The 23,696-nt window shown below is 43.6% G+C and overlaps 1 protein-coding gene across 2 annotated transcripts; it reads right to left on the minus strand.

Moving 5' to 3' along the window:
- Window positions 1-138: 138 nt before the first annotated feature.
- Window positions 139-21,915, minus strand: YWHAB (tyrosine 3-monooxygenase/tryptophan 5-monooxygenase activation protein beta). 2 transcript variants are annotated; one of them, XM_059133067.1, is made up of 6 exons: window positions 21,783-21,915; window positions 7,248-7,550; window positions 4,950-5,073; window positions 3,897-4,060; window positions 2,423-2,518; window positions 139-2,110 (listed from the first exon to the last, which is right to left on the minus strand). In XM_059133067.1, the coding sequence occupies exons 2-6, from the start codon at window positions 7,539-7,541 to the stop codon at window positions 2,054-2,056; spliced, it is 735 nt and encodes a 244-aa protein (XP_058989050.1). In that variant the 5' UTR covers window positions 7,542-7,550; window positions 21,783-21,915; the 3' UTR covers window positions 139-2,053. The 2 variants fall into 2 exon arrangements, with proteins under 2 accessions (XP_058989050.1, XP_058989049.1); XM_059133066.1 differs by lacking the exon at window positions 21,783-21,915 and adding an exon at window positions 21,046-21,237.
- Window positions 21,916-23,696: the final 1,781 nt, after the last annotated feature.

Here is a 23,696-nt window from a genome sequence, read left to right on the forward strand (position 1 = left end):
CCTTTACAACACGCTGACTTCTGGTTCTAAACAGGGTGAGAAATAAAGATGTTCCCTACTTTTAGAGCAGAGCTACGGGGGGTGTGACCAGAAGAGGTAGCTAGTTCTGGTAGTGAGAGAGATGGCGCCATACATCAGTTCACAGGCAACTGATAAAATTTTTTATTTCACTTTTGAATTTTTACACTTTTCCTGATTATTCCGTGTTAAGGTGGAAACTAGAACTGTTTAAAAGACATACACAAATCTAGTACATCAATAACCGGGGATTTTTCTTTTCTTTTTTTTTTTTTTTGCTATACTATTTTCACAACCACAGGAGTGCTTGCTAGGCAATATAACCGTCACAGAAGCAAACGTGAGGCAGAATACTGGTAAGGAAAAACGAAGCAAGAAAGAGCTACCAGATATACAGACAGGCTCGTTCCACATTCACTACTGCATTTTCAAGCGCCAAGTATTAACTGCACATTTTTGTTCAGCTAGAAAGGGGGGAGGGTTTTTTTTTTTTCTTTTTTATTTTTTTTTTTCCTTTTTTTGGGTTTTAAATCAGTGCATGAATGGTTCTTTTCTCATTTCAGCAGATGGACAAACAGGCGGACACTACGGCTACATGGAATGTTCAAGGGAGAGGGGGTACTGTGAGACTGGTAGGCCTGGCTATTCTGGACTCTCCCCACTGTGGTGTTCATGCAACTTCCCTGCATTATAGGGTCTTGTTCAAACAGGTCTGTGAACTTGGCTGAAGGAGCACACTTGGGAGAGCTGGTGACAGGTACTAACAAGCATTATCAGGGCTGGCTGCAACACAGGGAGAAATCATGGGTATTTAAAAACACTTTGACTCAGATCTCAGTCTGACTGAAGAGCAACGAGCGTGCTGAGAAATCAGAGGAAGCCAGAACTATGTGCTGGCTCTTCTCAACTCCCCTGAAGTGAGGCCTGCGGACCAAAGTGCTTGCCATCTTCGCTCACCCCCCCCCAGGCCCCCGCCCTGCCCCTACGGTGTTCAACAACAAACAGAAGACAGCAACAGAACTGAAAAGGAAAAAAAATGTAAAGAAGCAGGACAGACACTTCAAGAGGGAAAAGAAAAACCAAGGTCAACAGTCAAAAAGGACAGTGGGAAGAATGTCTCGATTTCAAAATTTAAAAGCCCCAAGCTAGGAAGCACCCAAAGACTTGAGTACTTCTTAAGTGAAAGGCAATCTCTACAGAACATGACTCTGAAAGGTATTACCCAGGAAACAGATAAGGCCATTCATAAGATACACGGCTTTTCTCTTCTTTAGGTCTTGGTTACAAGGAAAACAGATTCCACTAATGGAGCCCAAGTTGCAAATCAGTAAGATGGCTGTGGGAAAGGGGTGTTAGTCACGGGGTCTAGGAGCACTGGGCCTTTTCACGGTGTCAAAACCCAATTATCTGCCACAAAGAGTTTCCATTTTAGGCTTCGAGTTTACGGAGAGGAAGACACTGTGGACATCTGCAGTCATGAACTTTTGAGTGGCAACAGCTCAAACTGGCCAAGTGTCTGTACTTCCCCCCCCAAAACAGGCAGAACTACTGTGGGTTGCTGTCACAGGAAGGGGTCTCACTCTGCGTCCCAGCGTCACAATATAATCTCTATAACTTTCTGTACAACTTTACAATGGAACTGTTATTTCCGTGACTAATTTGATTATCAGTTTAAACTTTCCAAAAAGTTACACATAATTTAGGTCTAGTTTTTCTACCAGTAAGAGTTCTGCTAAGTTACAAAACCCCATAATCACAGTGTTCAGTTAAAAAAAAAAATTCAGCACACAGTAATCCTGTCAATGTTAATCAAAATCAAAACTTCAGAATGCCGTGGCATTTATGTGACCAATCTGAGTTTTAGATACACACACCAGCTGTTTATCCCATGGACCATTTTGCTAGGCTGAGGCTGTGAAAAATTGAAAGTCGACGTACGACTTTTTTTTTTTTTTTTTTTTTTTTTTTATCGCACAAAGGGATATATGTGGAGGGTACAGAGTGACACTGAACAGATCACGAAGCACAACAGACATTAGTTCTCTCCCTCCCCAGCATCTCCTTCATCTCCCTGGTTTTCCGACGTCCACAGCTGCAAGAGAAAAAGAGAGCTCTAATCAAAACAAGGCTCCTAAAATTCACTCAGAGAAGTAGACCCAGTTTGGACCAACTTATCTCACTTAACTGCTTCAAATTATCACTGTATTACTGCAGACTATGAGGGCTGCAGAGGCCAAAACTTTAGCAGTCATTTACAACCAACTTAACAATTTAGTACATTTCACTCTACTTACAGGGTACAAATCCCCTCGGGGAGTCTTGGGCAACAGTGAATTCTTCGCTCGGTGATAGGAACAAGACTCTAAGCCCTCCAAGAGCAGGATCGTTAACCAGCAGTACTTACAGTGAGATTGTCCCTAAGCAGCTGCATGATTAGGGTGCTATCTTTGTAAGACTCCTCGTTCAGCGTATCCAACTCAGCAATTGCTTCATCGAATGCCTGCAACAAAGAGCCATTAGCAGAGTTGTCACAGGTTCTCTGGAGCTAGTTTAGCGCAATTTTTTTCCTGTTAACAAATGTACATACTTTCTTTTCCTGTACAGTGCTCTAGGGGAGCTGAGGCTATTATTAATGACCTTGTTTGGTAGTTTCCGCAAACAGATAATGCATGGTTATAAGGCACCAACCAACAATGACAAAAAATCCCGAGAACTTCACTGCATGTGGTAACACAGCAGGTATTACTGTCAACCCAGCACAAATCCATATTATTATTATTATTATTATTTTATTTTATTTTATTTATTTATTTTTTTAAATTTTATTTATTTATTTGTCAGAGAGAGAGTGAGCGGGAGCGAGCACAGGCAGACAGAGTGGCAGGCAGAGTCAGAGGGAGAAGCAGGCTCCCTGCAGAGCAAGGATCCCGATGTGGGACTCGATCCCAGGATGCTGGGATCATGACCTGAGCCGAAGGCAGCTGCCCAACCAACTGAGCCACCCAGGCGTCCCAATTTCAAAGATTTTATTTATTTGAAAAACAGAGATCACAACTGGGCAGAGAGAGCAAGGGAAGCAGGCTCCCCACTGAGCAGAGAGCCCGATGTGGGGCTCAATCCCAGGACCCTGGGATCATGACCTGCGCCAAAGGCAGAGGCTTTAACCAACTAAGCCACCCAGGCGCCCCCATATTATTTTTTAATTGCCAAACCTAACTGCCAGTAATCCTTTCCTTTCTTTACTAAAACTCAAAAGGTCTGATACAAGGAATAAAGGGAGAACAGACATTCACACCACTAAATCTGATTCAATTAAGTGATGGACCTTAAATAATTCATTTCATGTACTTTTTCCAAATTAAAAAAATTTTAAGTAACAGTGTGCATGTTGAAAGACTAAAAAATATGTAGAAAAGGCGGCTGAGTTACTAACAGAAGACAAGAGGTAGCCCAGCACACAAAGAAAACCTGGTCTGCTTTCTTTCATAAACACAGCTGTAACTTCAAATCTTGGTACAAGGAATTTAATACGTAACAGAGGCTGACAGAGCCCATAGCCTGACAAGGAACAACACACTACCTTCCCCCTGAATTTTCTACAACCACCTGCCCAAGCCAGTAATTACACAACGAAAACAAAAATCAGCAGGAGGTGCTGAGAAGAAATAAAAAAATGAAAGGTCTGTATTTATGTCACAAAAGATCTACTCCTATCTCCAGAACATCTTCAGAAGGACTAGCACAGTGAGTTGTTACATTTAGGCAATAAAAAGACACATTTAGGCAATAAAAAGACGTAAGTGTACACACACACACACACACACACACACACAGGCAGTGTTATACTACAATCAAAAACCATACAAGGACTTTCTCACCGTTTTTGCCAGGCTGCAAGCCTTTTCAGGAGAGTTTAGAATCTCATAGTAGAAGACTGAGAAATTCAGTGCCAGGCCAAGTCGAATTGGGTGTGTAGGCTGCATTTCTTTCTTACTAATTTCAAACGCTTCCTGGTAAGCCTGCTGGGAGTTCGACACAGTGGCTACAAGAAAGATAAGGACATTAAAGGCGAGGTTCTCTCCCAGGTGCATCACATGCCGGACCCCCATCCAGTTATTCACCCCACCGAGCAGGAATGAGGAGCGACCAAGCAAGGGGTCAGTGTCTCCACCATCTGATTAACAACCATTTGTTACACGTTTACTCTAAGCCAAGTACCACATTAAATGCTTTGGAGAAAAGCAGAAATAACCTTTAACGAGACAGAACACAGGAAACAATATGCTCCAGTAGAGGAATTATGGACTTTATATATAGAGTCAGAAGACTCAAACCTGAACTCCCAACTCTTGCTCTCTAAATGTGGGGCTTGGAGTAAGTGAAAACCTCTGTGAGCCTTGGTTTCCCCATTAGAATAACAGGTAGATCCCCACTGGAACTCCTAGAGTTGTATAAGGAATAAATGAGACTCTAAAATACTTGGCACATAGTAGGTACTTAGTAAAGCAGAGCTGTAGTTCGCACCATCACAAAACACGTATGTGATAAAAGAAACAAAACACTATTTACTGTGGTGGTTTTATACCATTAGACATATTAAAGTTTTACTTCTAAGAACAGACACCAAATAATCCTCAAGGTTATCATTATTATTTTTTTTTTTAAGAAAAAGGTTTCTTTAAATGGACTACTGCATCACACTTTTAATGTCCTCTGCACTTTCCCCTTACATATATTGATTTGTCAACCCCCCTTATGCTGACCTACTCATCACAGGTCAGCATAATGTTAGTGGTCTTTTAGATTCTCAGTACCATGATGTTCGTGTCTATGGTAAACAAAGTAAAAACTGTTTAAAATTACTGAGGAGGAGGACTGGCTCCACTATTGGTCAAATTCCTTAAAAAAAAAAAAAAAAAAAAGTTACTTACTTTGTTTATTATCCCCAGATGCCACCTCAGAAAGATATCTAAAATAATCGCCTTTCATTTTCAAGTAGAACACCTTGCTTTCCGGTTGTGTAGCATTGGGAATAAGATATTTGTCCAACAGCTCCTAAAAAATGATTCACATTCTGTTAAGAATCTGGAAATATTATTTTTAAGATGTTAAAACTATGTTTGAGATTCAAGACACACTACCACTTCTAAATAATTTTGACGATTTAAAAAAACATAATTTGCATCCAAAGCTTTTAAGTGTTTTTTAGCCCAGGTCCTAACAGCACATGTCTGTATTCTTCGGTTAAAAATCACTTTTGACCATCCACAAGGGGTTGATTAAAGTACAGCCATACAATGGGATGCCACGTAAGGCCTTAAAAATGATGATGCAGAACTATACCAATAACACGGAAAGATTCTCAAAAGAAGTCTGAGTGAAACAAAAAGATCGTAAGTACCACATGAATCTTATTTTAGTATTAAACTATGTACGTGTACACACAAACACATAAGGGAAAACTCTTGAGGAATATTTATCGGTATGTTAATAATGATTATCTACATGACAGGATTAGAAATGATTTTTACTTTCTGATTTATACTCTTCTACCTGGTCACCCCCCTTTAAAAAAAAAAAAAAAACAATGAACCTGTATTACTTCTGTAATTTAAAAAAAGAAAAAACAACCTTTCCCTTTTGGGAGGAAAAAGGTGAATAACAGAGCAAAACTGCCAAAAACTAAGTTGAAAATCAATCAGACCTGGGTAGAAGTCCCTCCTCTGCTGCTTACCATCTGTGCCCCTGGACAAATGATTTCTAAGCATCCTGAGCCTCAGTTTTCCCAGCTATACAATGGGGAAGCACAATAGCCATCTTCTAGGGTATGAGGACAAATGAGCTAGAGTACATAAAGTGCTTAACACGATGCCTGGCACGCAGTAAGCACTCAAAATGTAGCTAATACTATTATTAAGAATAAATTCCTTTAAACATTTATGCTTACAACAAAAGCAGTTCTGAAGGAGTCCAAGCTTCGTATACAGAGCAATATTTTCGAAGAGTTGTTTTAGAATGTGGCATCCTGAAAAACTGGTTAAGAGGCAGTAAGTACCATGCTTTTCTTCACATTCTTTCAGATGCTCTTAAAAGCTGGTCTACATTTCAGGAATTAGGAATTTTCTTGCCCTTGGAATGCATGCCATACTTCATCTGAATACCAGATGTACCTAACATTCAGGAATTAGTGCACCATTAACAAACCCCCAAATTACCAACAGGCAACAGATTTAGCCGTGACACTCTTCCACCATGAGTCTAACAAGAGCAGCTCAATGCAAAGGCTTAGCTGGAAGGGGATTAGGGGATTTAATCAACCGATGTGAGAAGGCGCAAGGGGCGGCGTCACTTTAATACTCTCTGCAGACAGCCAGGGTGTAACTCCTTATGGGTTAGGGAGGAGGGATACTGCCTGATGGCTGACAAGCTTTGTACTGGTTTTCAAAAGAAAGGTGTCATGGGTAGTAACTCGGAGAGGCAGCCAGCAGGGGAGGAGGTAGATCCACAAGTGTGAATTCCTTTTCCCTTCAAAGCAGCCCTCACCGTTCATTTTTACCTGATTTCACCTGGAAGAAAAAGAAAGTTCCCAGTGGGCTCAGGATGTGAGGGAAAGACAATATGATCATGATTTGCTCTAGGATACACACCCCTCCCGTCCAACCCCAGACTGTGGCCAGAGCAGAATAGTTATGACTCAATCATCTGACTAAGGCTTATATAAAACCCAGGTGAGGACAATCCCCAAACCATTTTTGATTTGGCTTCGGACACAGGCCCAACGGACAGATGTGGCTAACTTTCAGGACCTTACGCTGTGTGGCCAGGACTGGGAGAGGGGGAATGAGAGCGGGGCTTCTGGCTCCCACCTCCCCGGCTGGAGGTGACATCACCGCTCAGACACAGAACAGCCCATCTGTGGCGGCACCTACCTGAGATCCTGCCAATGTGGACTGAATTTCTAAAGAAAAGAGGGAGGGATGCTCCTGTTTGTCACAGGTCTTTGTGAAGGGAGAGGAAAAATACCCCATTCGTGATGAGCAACCTCTGATCAAACAGGAAGTGAGGAAAATCACATCACATCACAGGCTTACAAATCAGCTCCGACTGATTGCAGCTTTCCAGCATATTCCAACACCTTTCTCTCATGAGCCGCTTGAGAGTTTGCGTTTGAGCGTTACATTAATACTGTTCACAAATCGCTGTTTGAAACCGAAACCCCGGCCTCTTACCAGAACGTCATTGCAGATGTCCTGCAGCTCGGCCTCGATCTTCTCCCGGTACTCTTTGCCCATCTGCTGCTTCTTCTCATTCCTCTCTGTTTTCTGCTCAATGCTGGAGATGACGCGCCAGGAGGAGCGGCGGGCGCCCACCACGTTCTTGTAGGCGACAGAGAGCAGATTTCTCTCCTCGTTGGAGAGTTCGTGCCCCTGTTCCGTGACGGCCTTCATGGCTGCGGCCATGTCGTCATAGCGCTCAGCCTGCTCGGCAAGTTTGGCCTTCTGTACCAGCTCACTTTTATCCATGGTCGTTCCCTAGGACAGGAGTGAGCGGGAGGAGAGAGAGAGAAAGCAAATGTCAGGCTTCAGGGCCCTGGAAATGCATGTGTGACCCTTTTCCCAACCCGTCGGGCAAGAATCGTATGTAAATACGAAACGTGTACTTGCAAACGCACTCCACCGTACTGAACACGAGCACTCAGAGGGCTCAGTCCCTTGCTAAATTTTTTGCCAATTAATTTTCCCAACAGTCCTGAAGAGCAGATGTGTTCACAACAATCCCTTCCCCCCTTTCTGGAGGAAAAGAAGTGGAAGTTCAGAGAAGGCAAGTGACGTGTCCGGCAGCGCTGCTCAGAGACCGCAGACTCCAGCCTCCCTGTCCCCGCGAGTCTGATCGGCCTCCCCATCACACGCGGGCTGCTGGAGAACTATCTCTTTAGAAGCTTATGCTAAATACACTTCCTTAACTTCTTTCGAGAATTGTCTGGTTTTGACCAAATCTAGTTTCCCCCCCACGGTATTGGGAAAAACACCTCAAGTCTGAGGACTGCCTCAATCTTAAAGCAAAGACAGGACTTTAAATGTTACATCTGGCAGTGCCCCTCAAGCAGTAGGAACCTGAAAAACAGAAGCCATTTTTGTCCTATCTTCTGCATTTTGCTAACTTGCAGGATACACTGTAGACAAGAGCATCAACTGAAGGGAAGGAGATCTGGCTCTTTCTAGCCCCAGCTCTGCTACTGACAAGTGTCACATCGCTTAACCTCTGAGAGCTTCAATTTCCTTACTGGAAAGAAAGAAAGAACATGACCTACTCTCCGTGGGGCTACGGTGAGAACAAATGACCTAATCTACGTGAAGGTGTGTTGAGAAGTTTAGAGCATTAAGTACAAATTATCCGGTGCTAATCATCTATATGGTATAGGCCACAAGAGCTGGGAGTGTGTTCAAGACGCGCAACAGAACTACAAACCATAACTGAGTTCATTTACAATCTTTTCTGAAATAGTAAAAATTTTAGTAACCTCAGTTCACCAAATCCTTTATACACCTATCAGTAAACACTCCTTATTCACCTCACCTTAGTCAGTTCCCCACTATAATAATCCCCATTGACAGAGAATGCAGTAATTTTTGGATAAAATGTAACTAAAAAATTTGTTAACCAGTAAGTTCAATAAACTGTTCATTTAAATTTTGGTATGTCCATCTGTGCCACAGCGTAAAAATACAATACTATCTTAAACTGTAATAAGGTTAAATACTACTAGAAGTATCAGTATTTTTATTTTTAAAGATTTATTTATTTGACAGAGAGAGATCACAAGTTGTCAGAGAGGCAGGCAGAGAGAGAGAGAGAGGAGGAAGCAGGCTCCCCGCTGGGCAGAAAGCCCGATGCTGGGCTCAATCCCAGGACTCTGGGATCGTGACCTGAGCTGAAGGCAGAGGCTTTAACTCACTGAGCCACCCAGGCACCCCTAGAAGTATCAGTATTTTTAGAACAAATTCTTACAGGGGCACCTGGCTGGATCAGTCAGTGCATATAACTCTTGATCTCAGGGTCATGAGTTTGAGCCCCATGTTGGGTGTAGAGATTACTTAAAAATAAAATTTTAAAATAAAACAAAACAAAAAAGCCAAATTCTTTCATTATAATATACACAGCATCACAATTTAGAACTCTGAAAACAATAATTTTAAAATAGCAAAAGAAGTAATGTCTCCTCCTCACAAAATGGTTTTTTACCTCAAGTTATTTCTGTATTTTCAAGTGTGGAATCCTACAGACACGGCACTACCACATGAAAATGTTTTATTAAATGGAGCATAATGGTAAGATCCGCCCCTCCCAACTTAAACAATTGAGAAGGAGCTGGTTCCCTAAGTTCAGAACTACTATTTTTCTTCCCACAGTTTATTATCTAAGTCATACTCCAGCTGTGTTCTACATAAGACTCACTAATTCTGAGCTTCCGCTCAGTGAAGTGAATCTTACCTGATCTGCCTGCCTTCCTCACCATGTCATTGGAATGAGACTGTAACAGAGATAATAATCCTGAAGAAACATTCCACTTGCTCTCCTACGTTTCCCGGCAGCCCCCAGGCAACCAGGATGGATCCCAGGGTGAGTTCTGTCTCATGAGACAGCAGAAATGATGCCACTTCCAGGTGAAAACTGCAAAGCCTGTATGTCATTCGCGGGCTCTCTTCTTCGTCATCAGCTGTCTAGAAGGCCCTGTGCTCTCGGACGATGTGCTAGGGCCTGCAGCCCGAGTCCCCGAGTGACTGTTTACACTGACTCCTACAGGGTGGCACTGGACATGGCAGTATAAAAAAGAAATGTTGAGGTGAAGTTACTGAGATGTTGGTGCTGTTAGCTGCCACACCACTTCCTAGTCTACTCTGATAAAAGTATACCAAAAGGGACATCTGGGTGGCTCAGTCAATTAACTGTCTGCTTCCAGCTCAGGCCATGATCCCAGAGTCCTGGGATCAAGTCCTGCATCAGGCTCCTTGCTCATGGGGGGAGACTACTTCTCCCTCTGCCTGCTGTTCCCCCTGCTTGTGCTCTCTTTCTCTCTGGCAAATCAAAAAGTAAATCTTAAAAAAAAAAGAAAAAAAAAAGGTACATCAAAAGGACACCATTCTTCAGCTTCAAATTATACCTTCTCAGTTTATGTCTAAGTTTCTTCTTCTTCTTCTTCTTCTTTTTTTTTTTTTTTTAAAGATTTTATTTATTTAGGGCGCCTGGGTGGTTCAGTGGGTTAAGCCTCTGCCTTTGGCCCTTTGGCTCAGGTCATGATCTCAGGGTCCTGGGATCGAGCTCCACATGGGGCTCTCTGCTCAGCAGGGAACCTGCTTCCCGCCCCCCACTGCCTGCCTCTCTGCCTACTTGTGATCTCTCCCTCTGTCAAATAAAATAAAATAAAATAAAATAAAAAATCTTAAAAAAAAAAAGAAGAGATTTTATTTATTTATTTATTTGACAGAGAGAGAGAGAGAGAAAGAGAGAGAGAGATCACAAGTAGGCAGACACAGGCAGAGCTGAACAGAGAGCCAGACGTGGGGCTGGATCCCAGGACCTTGAAATCACGTCCTGAGCCTAAGGCGGAGGCTTAACCCACTGAGCCACCCAGGCACCCCTAAGTCTAAGTTTCTTGACTGCAAGTCTTTCAGTCAGGATACAACCTCCACCAGCAAATAATCCTATTTCACTGTTCCTCAAAGTGAGAAGTAGGCAGAAGTCAACTTTCAATTCACTTCAAAAATGTTCCGGTCTGCAGACAAATCCAAAGTTACAGTCACTCAGTGGCCCACTCCACAGTTCATCAAACAGCACCTGCGCAACTATACAGGAAAGCTTCCAATTAGTAAAATCCTGACCAAAAATAAATTCGGAACTAAGCCATCCCATACAGGATTATAAAAGAGTAACAGAGAAATATAAAGGATCAACACTGCTAAAGATGCCATGGAAATTCTTTGGCCTTACCAGCCCAGCCCCCGATTAAGCTCCCCTCCCAAACACTCCAAGTTAAATCACACCTCTCTGAAGAATCCTTACTACTCCCTGGGAGCTCCCAAAGGTACATGCCCTATCTCTCTCAAAATCAAATGTGACCTGTTTGGGGAGCCAACTATTTTAAGCTTCTTCAGGATCACGGAAAGAGCCCTTGGACACTGAGAGCCATCATGATATGGGAAGACCAAATGCATGCCTTAAAAAATGTATTCATCTGTTTAAAAAATAATTCCACACTCACACACACAAAACAACTACAACAAACAAAATCCACAGCTAAATGTCCTGATGCCTCCTGCTTACATAACTTTTGACTTATGTAACACGGATTTTGAAGCAGCTAGACCAATTTCAACAGGAAATGGGTTACACAACACCCAGCAGTTTGGAGGAAGGCAGGAGACAAGGGACATCTGGAATTGTTCCTAGTTCTACATCTGCAAGAAATCTCCCATTCACTCTCTCCCAGATCCACTACCTGTAGTCCCCTTCATGTCTTTATGATCAGACCCATTCTTAAAACTTCGATCGAGTCACTTCCTGCTCAAAATTCTTTTAAGTTCTCTCCTGCTGATAGTAGTCAGATTCCCTGCAAGATTTTCCCTATCTTCCTAGACTTTCACCCAAACATGCCTTCCACACAATTTGTGCTTTTGCCAAAATGGTTTTCTTAAAGAGTTTGCTTTTCTGTCTCCTTGTCTTTGCTCACCAAGCCACTCCCTCTGCCTGGAATGTCCTCTCCCATTTACTCAGCATACAAAATTCTTCAGAGTAGGGCTCAAGAGCCATCCCCTTCATGAAGACTTTCTTAAACCGCTAAGCTGGAGATGTCTAATTTAACAGCCACCAGTCACATGTAGATAGTGACACGTGGAAACTTTAGTATTTCGGATATATGGAGTTAAGTTTTTTAAAAAACGATTAAATAAAATAAATTTCACTTGTTTCGTTGTACTTTTTAAATGTAGAAAATTTTACATTACACACGGTTCGTGCTGTTTCTATTGGAAAGCACTGCTCCAAGCTGAGAGTACTCTCAACGAAGCATTTCATCTATACCTCTCTTAATGTCCTATCACATTTCTCCAGTACTAAAATTATCTGTATATATCTTGAAGTCCCTCGCCACCCCATCAACTCTTTAGGGCAGATCTCCCACAGTGCCTTGCACATAATTAGTATGAACAAGCATCTGCTCAATGAATGAACAGATCCCCAAATGAAAGAATAAAACTGCAAATCTGGCAGCGTCTTCTCTCTGCTCAAATAATTCAAAGCACCTCTTTTTCACAAGCACATTAAATCCTCATGTTTGCACCTTATTCCTTGTACTCCTGCACCCTACATCAAAATTACGCAAAGGCACAGCACAGGGACTGCGGTTAGTGGCAGTGGGAGAGTACAGTGCTGGGGATACAGTTGGGTGAGCACAAATTAACACACAGACTTGATGAATCATGTTACTGTGATTACCACGATATGCATGGTAACTAATGTTACCATTGTGTATCAACTATACTTCAATTAAAAAAAAATAAGAAGAAAACAAAGTGGCTCTTAGTTCTGCCTTTACCCTCACTCCGTCCCTTTGAATGACTCTCTTTTAGCAGCTCCATCTAAACTCTGCCTGGCCCTCAAAGTCCTTCTACAGGATTTTGGCTCCTCCACACCTGTCAGGCTTTATCATCAGCCACTCTCCTAAAGGTACCTTTCTCTCTGGCTGGACATCCTTGAATACTCTGTAAGTGGCACGCTCAAACACCCCTGAAATTGCTTTTCTAGTTCCTTCATTTAGAATGCTCTCCCATTTACTTCCTGCCTAAGCAAACTCTATCCAACCAACTGGCTAAAGTCTTCCCGGGCTACCCCAGCCCCCACTGAGGTTCCGGCCTGTGAGCCCCAAACCCAATTGCAGCCTGTCACACCGTCCAGGGCCTACACCACGTCAGTTTTCTGGTACAGATGAGGAGCAGTGTCCCTTTACAGGCAGTTCCACGTGGATATGTCCTCAAAGGAAACCTTCACGTTTGTTTCTCCTTTAAGGTCTCACCCTGGGCCAAGCATAAAACTAATGCTCAGGCAAGTGGCTGTAAATTTTTTCAGCAAATCTGTCCTGAGAGGGCAGAGAGAAGCCAGAGCAGCTGTAAGCGGGGTGGAAAAAAGGCAGCAGGGCTAGGTCTAAGAGTGGGTTGTGAACTACAAAGCTACGTGAACTTGTTCAGCCTCAGCTTTCCAATCTGTACACTGGCGATACAGCATCCTCCTCAGGAGACGTGCTAGGAAGAGGAGATGCAAGAAATTAAAGGAAATCTTTTTTAAAAATGCACAGTGCAAACCAAATGGAAGTACTATTATTCCTCTCACAGGACCTCCACATCACTGTTTCAATCCACAATGTGAGCTTGGATTCTTATTTATTTAGCATACAACCCATGAGAAGGAAAGCCAGTCAAGATTCATCTCCTACGGGAAGTGAAAATGTTACAGTGTTAACATTCCTAGATAAGACTCCACCCTTCAACAGTCTCAAACCTGACACCCATGGTAACTTAACACTTGTATCCATTAGTTCCTAACTGAATTTTCTTGAATTGAATATTAAGAAATGATGGTTTATAATCAGGACCTATTTTTCTTCTAAGACTTTCAACCAATGGTCCTACCACAAAAATACCTCAGCAAGAGAGCTTTTATTTGCCTCCTCAAAAACCTTAAAAAAGACTAGCAGCTTCACCATCAGGCCAGGCACTAACTGCACAGAGACACCAGAGCCCACTTGTTCCCATGCTGGGCTCAAATCGGGAAGACAAGGACAGGTCTCTGCACAGCTCTCAAGCACAGCCGCAGGGCACAGCCGCAGGGTGACAACATGTGTCTGTCTGCTCGAGGCCACTGGATGCAGCCCTTTAGAAGAACGGGAAGCAGCTGTGGAATAAACCATCACTGCTGAGTGAAAAACTGGGAACAATCTAAATATCTAATAATGGAGGGGTTAAAAAGAGGGACCGCTGGGCCAAGACTACATGGTTGTCAAAAGAAGGGATTTAATATCATGGATCTGCTGATGAGACACATGTAACAGGAAGAATTAGAAAAAGACATACAAAAGTATTTCATTTTCGTAAAACACTCCAAAGAGTATTATGAGAAGTAATTCCAAGGGTGCCCATGAAATAACAGGATTTCCTACAAATACATGAAACCTCAAATCTGACAGTGAATGCTGAAACAAGAGTAAGAGTATGTATGAATCCACCAAGGCCCTCAAGTCCAAAATTCTTTGCCCAAGGGATTTCTCTTATCCAGATTCAGGATACTGAGAGGTCATCTCATAGAGGCCAGAAGCAGACACCCAGTATAAGAGGGAAAAAAATAAAAATAGAAATGACGGGGCGCCTGGGTGGCTCAGTGGGTTAAAGCCTCTGCCTTCGGCTCAGGTCATGATCCCAGGGTCCTGGGATGGAGCCCCACATCGGGTTCTCTGCTCAGTGGAGAGCCTGCTTCCTCCTCTCTCTCTGCCTGCCTCTCTGCCTACTTGTGATCTCTGTCTGTCAAATAAATAAATTAAAAAAAAAAGAATAGAAATGACTACCCACTGTTAAACCATATTTAAGAAAAAAAAAAAAGGAGCCTTGCAATGTAAGAGAATGACCTTCTGAAATGTGGCCTTTAGAAGTACTGAACTCTCGGGCGCCTGGGTGGCTCAGTGGATTGGGCCCCTGCCTTCGGCTCAGGTCGTGATCTCGGGGTCCTGGGATCGAGTCCCGCGTCGGGCTCTCTGCTCGGCGGGGAGCCTGCTTCCTCCTCTCTCTCTCTCTCTCTCTCTGCCTGCCTCTCTGCCTACTTGTGTTCTCTCTCTGACAAATAAATAAATAAAATATTAAAAAAAAAAAAAAAAAAAGTACTGAACTCTCAGCTCTGTTTTGTTTTCAAGGAGAAGAGGCTTAATTCTTTTTGTTTGTTTTTTTTATTTTTTTAAAGTAGGCTCCACACCCAATGTGGGGTTTGAACTCACAACCCTGAGATCAAAAGTTGCATGCTCTGCTGACTGAGCCAGCCAGGCGCCCCATGCTCAGTTATGAAATACTGAGCTTTAATTGAATTTGATAATTTCCTAGAAATTTAAAATTGAGGATTCCATGTCTATCCTGTGTGAGGATTACTAAACCTCTATTATGAAACACACAGGAGTGGAATTTGTTTCTAGGAAAGCCCTACATAATACATACCTCAGCTTCTAAAGAGAAATTAGGCCATTTTTTTTTTTTTTTTACAGTAACTTCTCTGAACCTTAGTTTCCTTAAATGTTAAAAGGGAACATTAGCAGCTATTGAGGATGTACAAAAAATGGCAATGTGGTGCTGGTCAGAGTAAAGGCTCAGTAGACATATTCTTACTCTTTTTGTTTTGGTTTGGGGAGGGGTGCAGGGGGGTGACAGGGAGAGACAATCTGAAGCGGACTCCATGCTCAGTGTGTGGAGCCTGAAACCATGACTTGAACGGAAATCAAGAGGACACCCAACTGATTGAGCCATCTAGGCGCTCCAACACACTACTTCATTAAAATGTAATGCATATAATTTAATGTGTGTTGAAATCACTGTAAATGAACACACTACCAGTATGTCCAGAGACTTTTCTTGGAATTCAAAAGAAATACAATTAGAACAGTGTGGTCCTTGTCTCTGAGAGCTCAGACTCCCCCAGTTGGAGATGGCACATACTCAAGGGTTATAAAGTTTCTTGAAGAAACCAGTCAGAATTAGAGGGAAGGGGTTTAGTGTAAAAGTGGCTGGGTCCTCACTGGTTTTCTGGGCTGCAGGGGTTCTGCCAGGAGAGGAAAACAAGACCCCAGGTAGGGACAAGAAACGCCGATGTATGAATAAAGAGCACATTGTGTTTTTCTAGATGAAACTGAAGAGATCAAAGGCCAAAGTAAATAAAGAGATGAGCAGAGTTATGAATCTGGAGGGAAAACTGACTGGAGCATCTTTACAAGCTTCCATCGGGTAAGGAACTGACAGTAAATTCTGACTAGTGTTCAGTTGTACCATTTCAGTCAGAGGACTCACAGCACCACAAGGCCAAAGTTAGAGTTCCGGAGTCACTCTGCTGAAGGAAAAACAGATGCTGAGGTACAGCAGGAAGGACCTGAGAATGTCAGTGGGGCCAGGTGGTTAGGGGGTGTTACCCAGAAAAAGTGAAGTACTCCTGGCTCTTAAAGAAATCTCCTCACTGAAAAACACCCATTCTAAAAAATGTCTGTGTGCCATTCTACACACAAATTTCATAGTCCTGTCATAAACTGAACTCCATTCAAACATTTGCCTGTCTCTGATAGAAAATGAAACACAGCATGTCCTAAATACAAAATCGTTAGTGCTGATGTCCAGCAAACACATAACTGTGGAGGGAAAGTTCAGTTTCATTTCAAAATCTCTTCCCTCTTCCACGTCAGTTGCTGAGGATCACTGTAATTTAGGTCCAACTGGCCAAAATTAAACTTTAAAAAATGGAGGTACTGAATGATATGCCCAAGGTCACGCACTGTGAATCAACAGCAGATAAGACAATAAATTAACCTCTTCGCAACTGATGATCAATCCCAGACAATCCATTAGTTCGGATCCATAAACGCAGCTCCACCGGTCCATTTTGGGAATAGGGTTCAAAAGTTTGGAGCCCATCAATACAATGGAGTATTGTATCCCAAAATAGAAAGTACTTTAGTCTTTTTCTTCCTTAAGTATTCCAATGCCACAGGCTACCTGATCTCTGAGAGTCTGTTTTCTCATGCATAAAATAGGCATTCATTTAATATGGTTCTTGGAAAGAGTAACTTATAACTTAGTTCATGATGCAAAATACTTCAGTGTCTACACACTGTAAGCACTCAAATAGTAGCCACACCGAAGTCTAACAAATGTCGTCAGCCAGGCTTGAAAGGACACTTCCAACACACCTCATTTCTTTTAAATCCAGATGGATTTCTTTAAAGACTTTTAGAAGAAAAGGCACATGTTAACTTACCTATGCCTATTTCTAAAGTAGCACTTAGCATAATTTACTGTAAATGTCTTTATTGACTCTCGCATTGGATTGTGAGCTTACGGTAGGAACCCAGACTTTTATCTTTGGGCACCCAATGTGTGGCACAATGGGTGCCATGCTGAGTATAACTATTCGATCACTCAGTGCACTTTTTTTTTTTAAAAGAAGGGAACAAGGCTGTTATTTCCTATGTGGACAGAGTAAGTAGACCACACCTGACCTATAAAGTACAGACTATATTTATCCTCTGCCTTAGTGTACTTTAGAATAGAGCCACCCCAGCTCCAGTCAGGAAACAACACTATGCTTTTTGACTAATGTTTCTCAGCTACCCATTTTTATATTTATAGATTCAAAAAGAGTTTCAACAAGCCCTTGAAATACTGTCTGTCCATCTCCTCTTTTGTTCAAAAGACGGTATCAGCTAACTGGCTTGGTAAATGTAATAAAAATACTCATCATTTATAGTTTACCCAAACATGTAAAGCAATAGGGCTTTAATATCAACTCCTTTAATCCTAAACATCCTATGAAGTAGGTACCCCTGCCCTTTTATAGATTCCAAGAGTAACTTGCCCAGGGTCCCATAGGTAAAATGAGCACACATGCTTTCCTCTATGTGGCACTAACTCCTAAAGATCACCTACGATTCTCAATGCTTACTTATGGAAAAGGGAGAATGGACAATTTTTCAAAAAAAACCACCACAAAACAAAACCCATACAGAGTTATTACAGTGAGGTTTCAGGGATCAGCCTTAATTTATCTAGCTTTAAAAATCAAAATAAAATTAACTTAAAAACAGCATATGCCAAAAAGCTCAAAAGACTGTCAAACAAGCTTTAAGGTGAGGTTTGTGGGCAAACAGTAACAATGGCCAGGACTCCTATCTACTTTACTGTCACCTCTGTCCAGGTCAAGGCCATTCAGAAGTAACTTTTATTCCTGGGTCTTTTGGGGAAAACAATGAAATAAAACTAACAGGAAGAAACTTACATAAGAGAGGACTGGCCATAAAAAAAAAAAAAAAAGTCATCTCTCTAACCTACAGCCTGCTGGGAATGCTTGTTTTCTTGAGGCCATCAATCAGTCTCATCTCATTATAAGCACACATTAGAAACACGTAAGTGTGCCTATATTAGAAGATCTTTTAGCCCAAAAAGCAGTAAGCTTTACTTGGCTTTTAGCACATGTATCCCAAAATAGAAAGTACTTTAGTCTTTTTCTTCCTTAAGTATTCCCCTTCAAAAAATTCCCTTAGAATCCAGCTCCAACTGTTGAGTTTCTCCCTCATGACACAAAGATGACGACCAGAACCATATTCATGTAGAGACCAAGATGGTTGTAATACTTAAAAGTTGCTTCTATCCAATGAATTTTTTGTTCCCTTGCTACGGTGTATTTCTCTCTAGAAATATGTAGGAATCAAGGAATGGGAAGTCCCTTTACAAGTAAACCTTAGTTCATTCTGGGGTATCCTTACTCCTTAAAGGAAAATGGCCCAGTCTGATACCATTGAAAGAAGAAGAACCCTAATAGGACATTATAATTTACAATTTTAATTTACTAGTTCCTCTTCTCTTCCTCCCCAACAAAATATGGAAAATCTAAAAATCTACAGAAAAAGTGGTATGATAAACCAAAATTAGTCATGGGAGTCCTGATCAAATTCTGTTAGATGAAGAACCAAGTATCAGACAAATCAAAATGCTACAAAGTAACTGATGACCTGTGTCCCTGACATGAAGTAAATGCGACAACACTGGGTTTTTCACCAGCTTGCTTCCTGATGTACACCAGCAGTATCATCCCCACAGGCCAGAATGAATATAGTTCCTCCAATAAATTACATATGTATCTTCAAAAATAGCTAAAATCCCTGTCGAAACACATTTACTTTGATAGGAGACACGTAAAGAAAAATTAAGGACGAAATGGGGTTCACAAGAAAAACGCTCCACCACCGGTAGAAACTTATCACCAGAGCCAGACTGCTGGGTTTGATTCCTGGCTCCAGCACTTACTTACCTTGTGCTGTGTACGCGCGTGTGTGGGTGTGTGTACCCCTGGGAAAATTATTTAACTCTTCTGTGCCTCAGTTTCCTCATCTGTAAAACGGGGCTAACGGTACTTACCTATCACTGGCTGTTAGGAAGGCTTTAGTATGTGTAAAGGGCTGAGAACAAAGCTTCACACACAGCAGGTAATGTGATAGCTATTACTATTATTACAGACTAACTGTCCTGATGCTACCTCTTCAGTTGGTGAATAAATCACAGAGACAGATTCTATGTGTCTATACTATATAGCATATACGCTGTACCTAGTCTTTCTGTATATTCACGGATATGGTCAAATAACATATATTAAACACCTACTATATCCCAAATGCTTATTTTGATTTTTCAGTTTATCACAAGAACACAACAAAGACTATTACCACCTGGATTGTACAGATGAGAAAAGAGGCTCAGAAAGACCGGACATGGGGTACACAAAATAAAGTTCTACAATAACATATCAGTTTTTGAAAACAACATGTATACAAAGCAGGGATGGGTCTCATCAGAATGCAGCTGGAGGAAAAAAGAAAGCCATTAATAGTGAATTCTGTGATTAAAAAAACAAAACCAAAAGCTTACATTTAACAGTTTACCCTTTGTAAAAAGGCCCCCAAAACAACTCTGGAGATAGAGAAACTAAGAACCAGAGATTAAGTAACATACTAAATACCCCACAGTTAGAAAACACTGCAGGTAAGAACTGAATCAAATTTATCTGACTCCAGGTCCAGTGCTCTTTGTTTCTGTATCCACAGCCAAATGGGCAAAAGGCACTTTTCTTCGCAGTGGCTCAAATCTCTGGAGACTCTGCCTCCGGAACTAGCATCATGGGAATTTGCTCAGCCTGGTTTTATGGAGGCTGCCTCCCTGATCTATAGAGCTCCAATTCTAAAATGGCTTCAACGTAACACAAGCACTGCATGATGGGAAATGTACAGAAGATTATAGGGTAGGAGCCATACTCCAGGGGCTGACAGTCCAGAAATATTTGCTCCTGATGAATGAGGATATTCAATCTAAAAATTAGGCGTGTGGTCTAGGCCAAATTACCTCATTTCTCATAAAGACTTCATCTGTAATGTGGGTGAATGGTTTCTTATCTCACTGAAAAGGGAGGTTAGGAAAATCACTCAGCAGTTGCTACTGGATTATTACTCTTCCACTTGGAAGACCACACCTAAAATTCTAAGTTGGGTCTAGTAAAACTGATAGGTTTCACCTTCCCCCTTCCTGCATGCTGCTAAGGAAACAGATCCTAAAAAATGAGGGCTGAGACGACTGAGATATTCCTAATTGAGAAAGAGGGGACACTGGAAATCGGATATCAAACATTATTTATACATACACATTTCCAAAGAGAAAATGCAAAAAGCTGGGTAGCCACGTGTCCAGTTCTATAAACTGCCTGTATGTGTGGTTTCAAAGGAACAACTGAGACACAGTGAGAAATGGAGACAATTTTCATATTCTTGAGAATGCTTCATCTTTCTTTTTGGATCCTGTGGCCGCCTGATTTTTGTATGTTCCTAACATCATCGTGCCAAATCCGGTCTCCCACTCAGGGCAAGTAAAATCCGAGTCAGATACTATCTAGCCTTACTAACAAGAAAAGGAGTGAAGACAAGGACAAGAGACATGCATTTTTACAGAAAGGTTGGCAAATGGTCTTACCAATACTGCCACCTTCGAAAATCCAATTACATGCAGTTCTCCATTTGCAATAGACAAAGATGTACTCAATCCTCCGAAGAAAAAGGGCCCGAATCAATCCTATCCCTTCCCCACCACCAGGGAGGCCACCAGGCAAATTTCAGTCCTAAATACGTGCTAACACACAGTATGGGGGGAGCTGGGGTGAGGACACAAAAGAAAGGCATTAAATGACGGTAAATACCGTGGAAGAACGCTCCCGATTTGCAGCCTCTGATCTGTTTTTCCTGAGGATCGGGCCTGACTCCGTAACCGGGTCCAACAAATGCATTTTCTTGACTCAAACCTCAACCCTGTGCTCCTCAAGGAATCTCGGGTCCTGCTAGGCTCCCAAACCAGCGAACGATGATGAAATGGCTTTACTGCAAAGTGGGAGGGGGTTTTCCCTCTGCTCTCTCCCAAGGTTAAACCCCTTACCCATCCAGAGAGGGAGTCAACAGAAGCCCTGCGGTTCGCAAACTCGCCCGTATTTGGTTAAATTTTAATTTTTGGAAACCAGAAAACAAGGAGCAGGGGTGACAAAGCTTAAAGGGTCGGTTTTCGCCTCCCGAGGAGCAGGGAGGGGTCGCGCGGGCCACGAAGGTAGGTCGGGAGAGAGGGTCGGGGGTCCGCGGCTGAAGGTCCCTTCCGGCCCCCTAGGGAGCCGCACCCCGCCCGCAAGGCAGGGCCGCAGGCGGCAAGGGCTGCCTGGGCCTTTCCGTGAGCTAAGGGGCCCGGCCCCGGAAACAGGGAGGGGCCGCGGCCAGGCCGGGCCCGCGCCGCAGGCGGCCGCGCGGAGCCGAGGAAGCTGCGCGCCGCCACCTCCCGGGGCCCACCCGCAGGATCGCCCGCTTCGCCACGGCGGACGCCGCCGATGGGGGTGGGGGGAAGCTTCGCGCTTGGGCCCCCAGGGGCCCCGGGCGGACCCCGTGCCGCACTCACCGGGGGAGGGCAACAGGAGGAAAAGACGCTTGTGAGCGAAGCTCCGAGCGCGGTGACCGCTTCCTTCCCAAGCCCACTCCTCAGGCGGCAGCGGCGGCGGCTGCACTGGCGGCGACGGCAGCAGCTACCCCGGCTCCGGAATCGGCGGCGGCGGTGGCGGCAACTCCACTTCCGCTCCGGTCACCACTTCCGCTCCGGCCCGGGCCCCGCCCCGCCCCTGCGCCGACTCCTCATTGGACGAGCGGGACACGGGGTTGCCCCGGCCGCCCGAGAGGGGCGCTGACGGAGGGAGGAGGAAGAGCGGGGAGACCTGGTCGTTGCGGACGGGGAGCGAGGAGGGGGCGGGCGGAGGGGGACGGAAATGGGGGCGCGGGGGCGGAAAGAGGCTGTGGGAGAAAAGTGGGTGGAGCTGGGGGGGGGGAGTGTGGGAACCGGGGGTACTGGGCGAGGGGAGGGCTTGGGCCGGCCCGAGCCCCCGGTGCTGCGCTCCCGGCTTGGGCTCAGAACCCTACAGGGCCGGCCCCACAGACGCCGGGGTCATCGGTTCCTTCTCCACCCAAAAAGGAATTGCCACCGGGTCGGAGGCTGAGGTCAATCCCCTTTGGCTGTGTGCTTTGGGAATACTGGAACCTAGGGAAGCACAGAAATTGCTTATCCTTCAGTTTTTGCTTAATCTTCCCTTCAGCCCTTCGAGGCACTCATCATTTTCTCCTTTTGTGGACAGGATAGGCCCCATGAAGTGCCAGGAATCGAACCAGCCAAGTCATTTTTTTTTTTTTTTTTTTTTTTTTTTTTTTTTAGCCTGTGTCTCTGGTGCCTTCCTTGAGACACGCCCTTCCCAAGGCTCCTAGGGGAGGCTTAAGGAACGGAAACCGGCCTCTACAGCCCCTCACCCAGTTTTCCAGAATGTCTCTCATCTCCTCTCCCTCCCTTTCATTCTTTAAGCAGATATTTATGGAGCAGGCTTTGTGCATAGTGTTGGAGACGCAGTAAGCACAAGGCACTGCTGTCCTGGACCTTGTAATCTAGTAGGAGAAAGATCAAGTAAACAGGCCTTTGTCATCTCTCCTTTACCCTTACTTAGCTGAATGATAGACTTCTAAGTCATCACCCTACCCTTAGCCCTGCCCCCCCATCAACTGCCGAGGCGATCTTTAAAAAAACGTCATTCTTATCTTCCCTTTCTTGCTTAAATCCTTTGGTGATTACTCAGACCTGGGAGACAAGTGATAAGCTCCCTGAGTGGGACAGTCCACGTTCTCCAGAAGCTGCCCTTAACCTTCCTTCTGCCTTTCCCTGCTATTTCCCCTCCATCACAAAACCCCATTTCCATTGGATGATGCCTTACCCTCCCACTCCGCCATCTCCAGTATTTCTAAGCCATTTGTGTTCATTGCCAACATCTTTTTAAAGACCAAACGATTTCTGTGTGAACAGAAATCTGCATCAGTGCCTTGTCAGGCAACACTGTGTCCACATTTCTGTGTGGCAACAACTGGCTGAAGCCAAGGAGTAGCTGCCCACTCTAGGTCAGGCACAGATTGTTCAAAGTGCCAGGGTCCCCTCCTGACCTGAGTCTGCATTTCAAGTTATCTGCCATATAGGCATTTGTGCCAATGACCCCTACACTCTTAACTTAAGCAAGAGTGAAAGAGAATGTTGTGTAATGTAAACAGCATGGATTTGACATTAAAACCACAGGATTTGAACCCCAGAGGTTTCCCAGTGCAAAAACTTCTCCATGGGGATCCATTTTTGGCAAACCAAAAGATCAATACTAGAGATTGCATAGGTTGAAATAAGACATAAATGTAATCAGGGGCACCTGGGTGGCTCAGTGTGTTAAGCCTCTGTCTTCAACTCAAGTCATCATCTCAGGGTCCTGGGATCAGCTTGGACTCTCTGCTCAGCAGG

The sequence above is a fragment of the Mustela lutreola genome, chromosome 9 (assembly GCF_030435805.1).
Source record: "Mustela lutreola isolate mMusLut2 chromosome 9, mMusLut2.pri, whole genome shotgun sequence".
NCBI lineage: Eukaryota > Metazoa > Chordata > Mammalia > Carnivora > Mustelidae > Mustela > Mustela lutreola.

What these genes read in the sequence shown, in the direction of transcription:
- YWHAB (XM_059133066.1), bottom strand. Translation starts at nt 21,132, where the DNA reads ATGCATTTGTTGGACCCGGTTACGGAGTCAGGCCCGATCCTCAGGAAA. An exon ending in ATCGGGAGCGTTCTTCCACG is followed by an intron (nt 7,551 to 21,045) that starts GTATTTACCGTC and finishes CTCCTGTCCTAG; the next exon opens with GGAACGACCATGGATAAAAG. An exon ending in CTTGCAGCCTGGCAAAAACG is followed by an intron (nt 2,519 to 3,896) that starts GTGAGAAAGTCC and finishes TCTTTGTTGCAG; the next exon opens with GCATTCGATGAAGCAATTGC.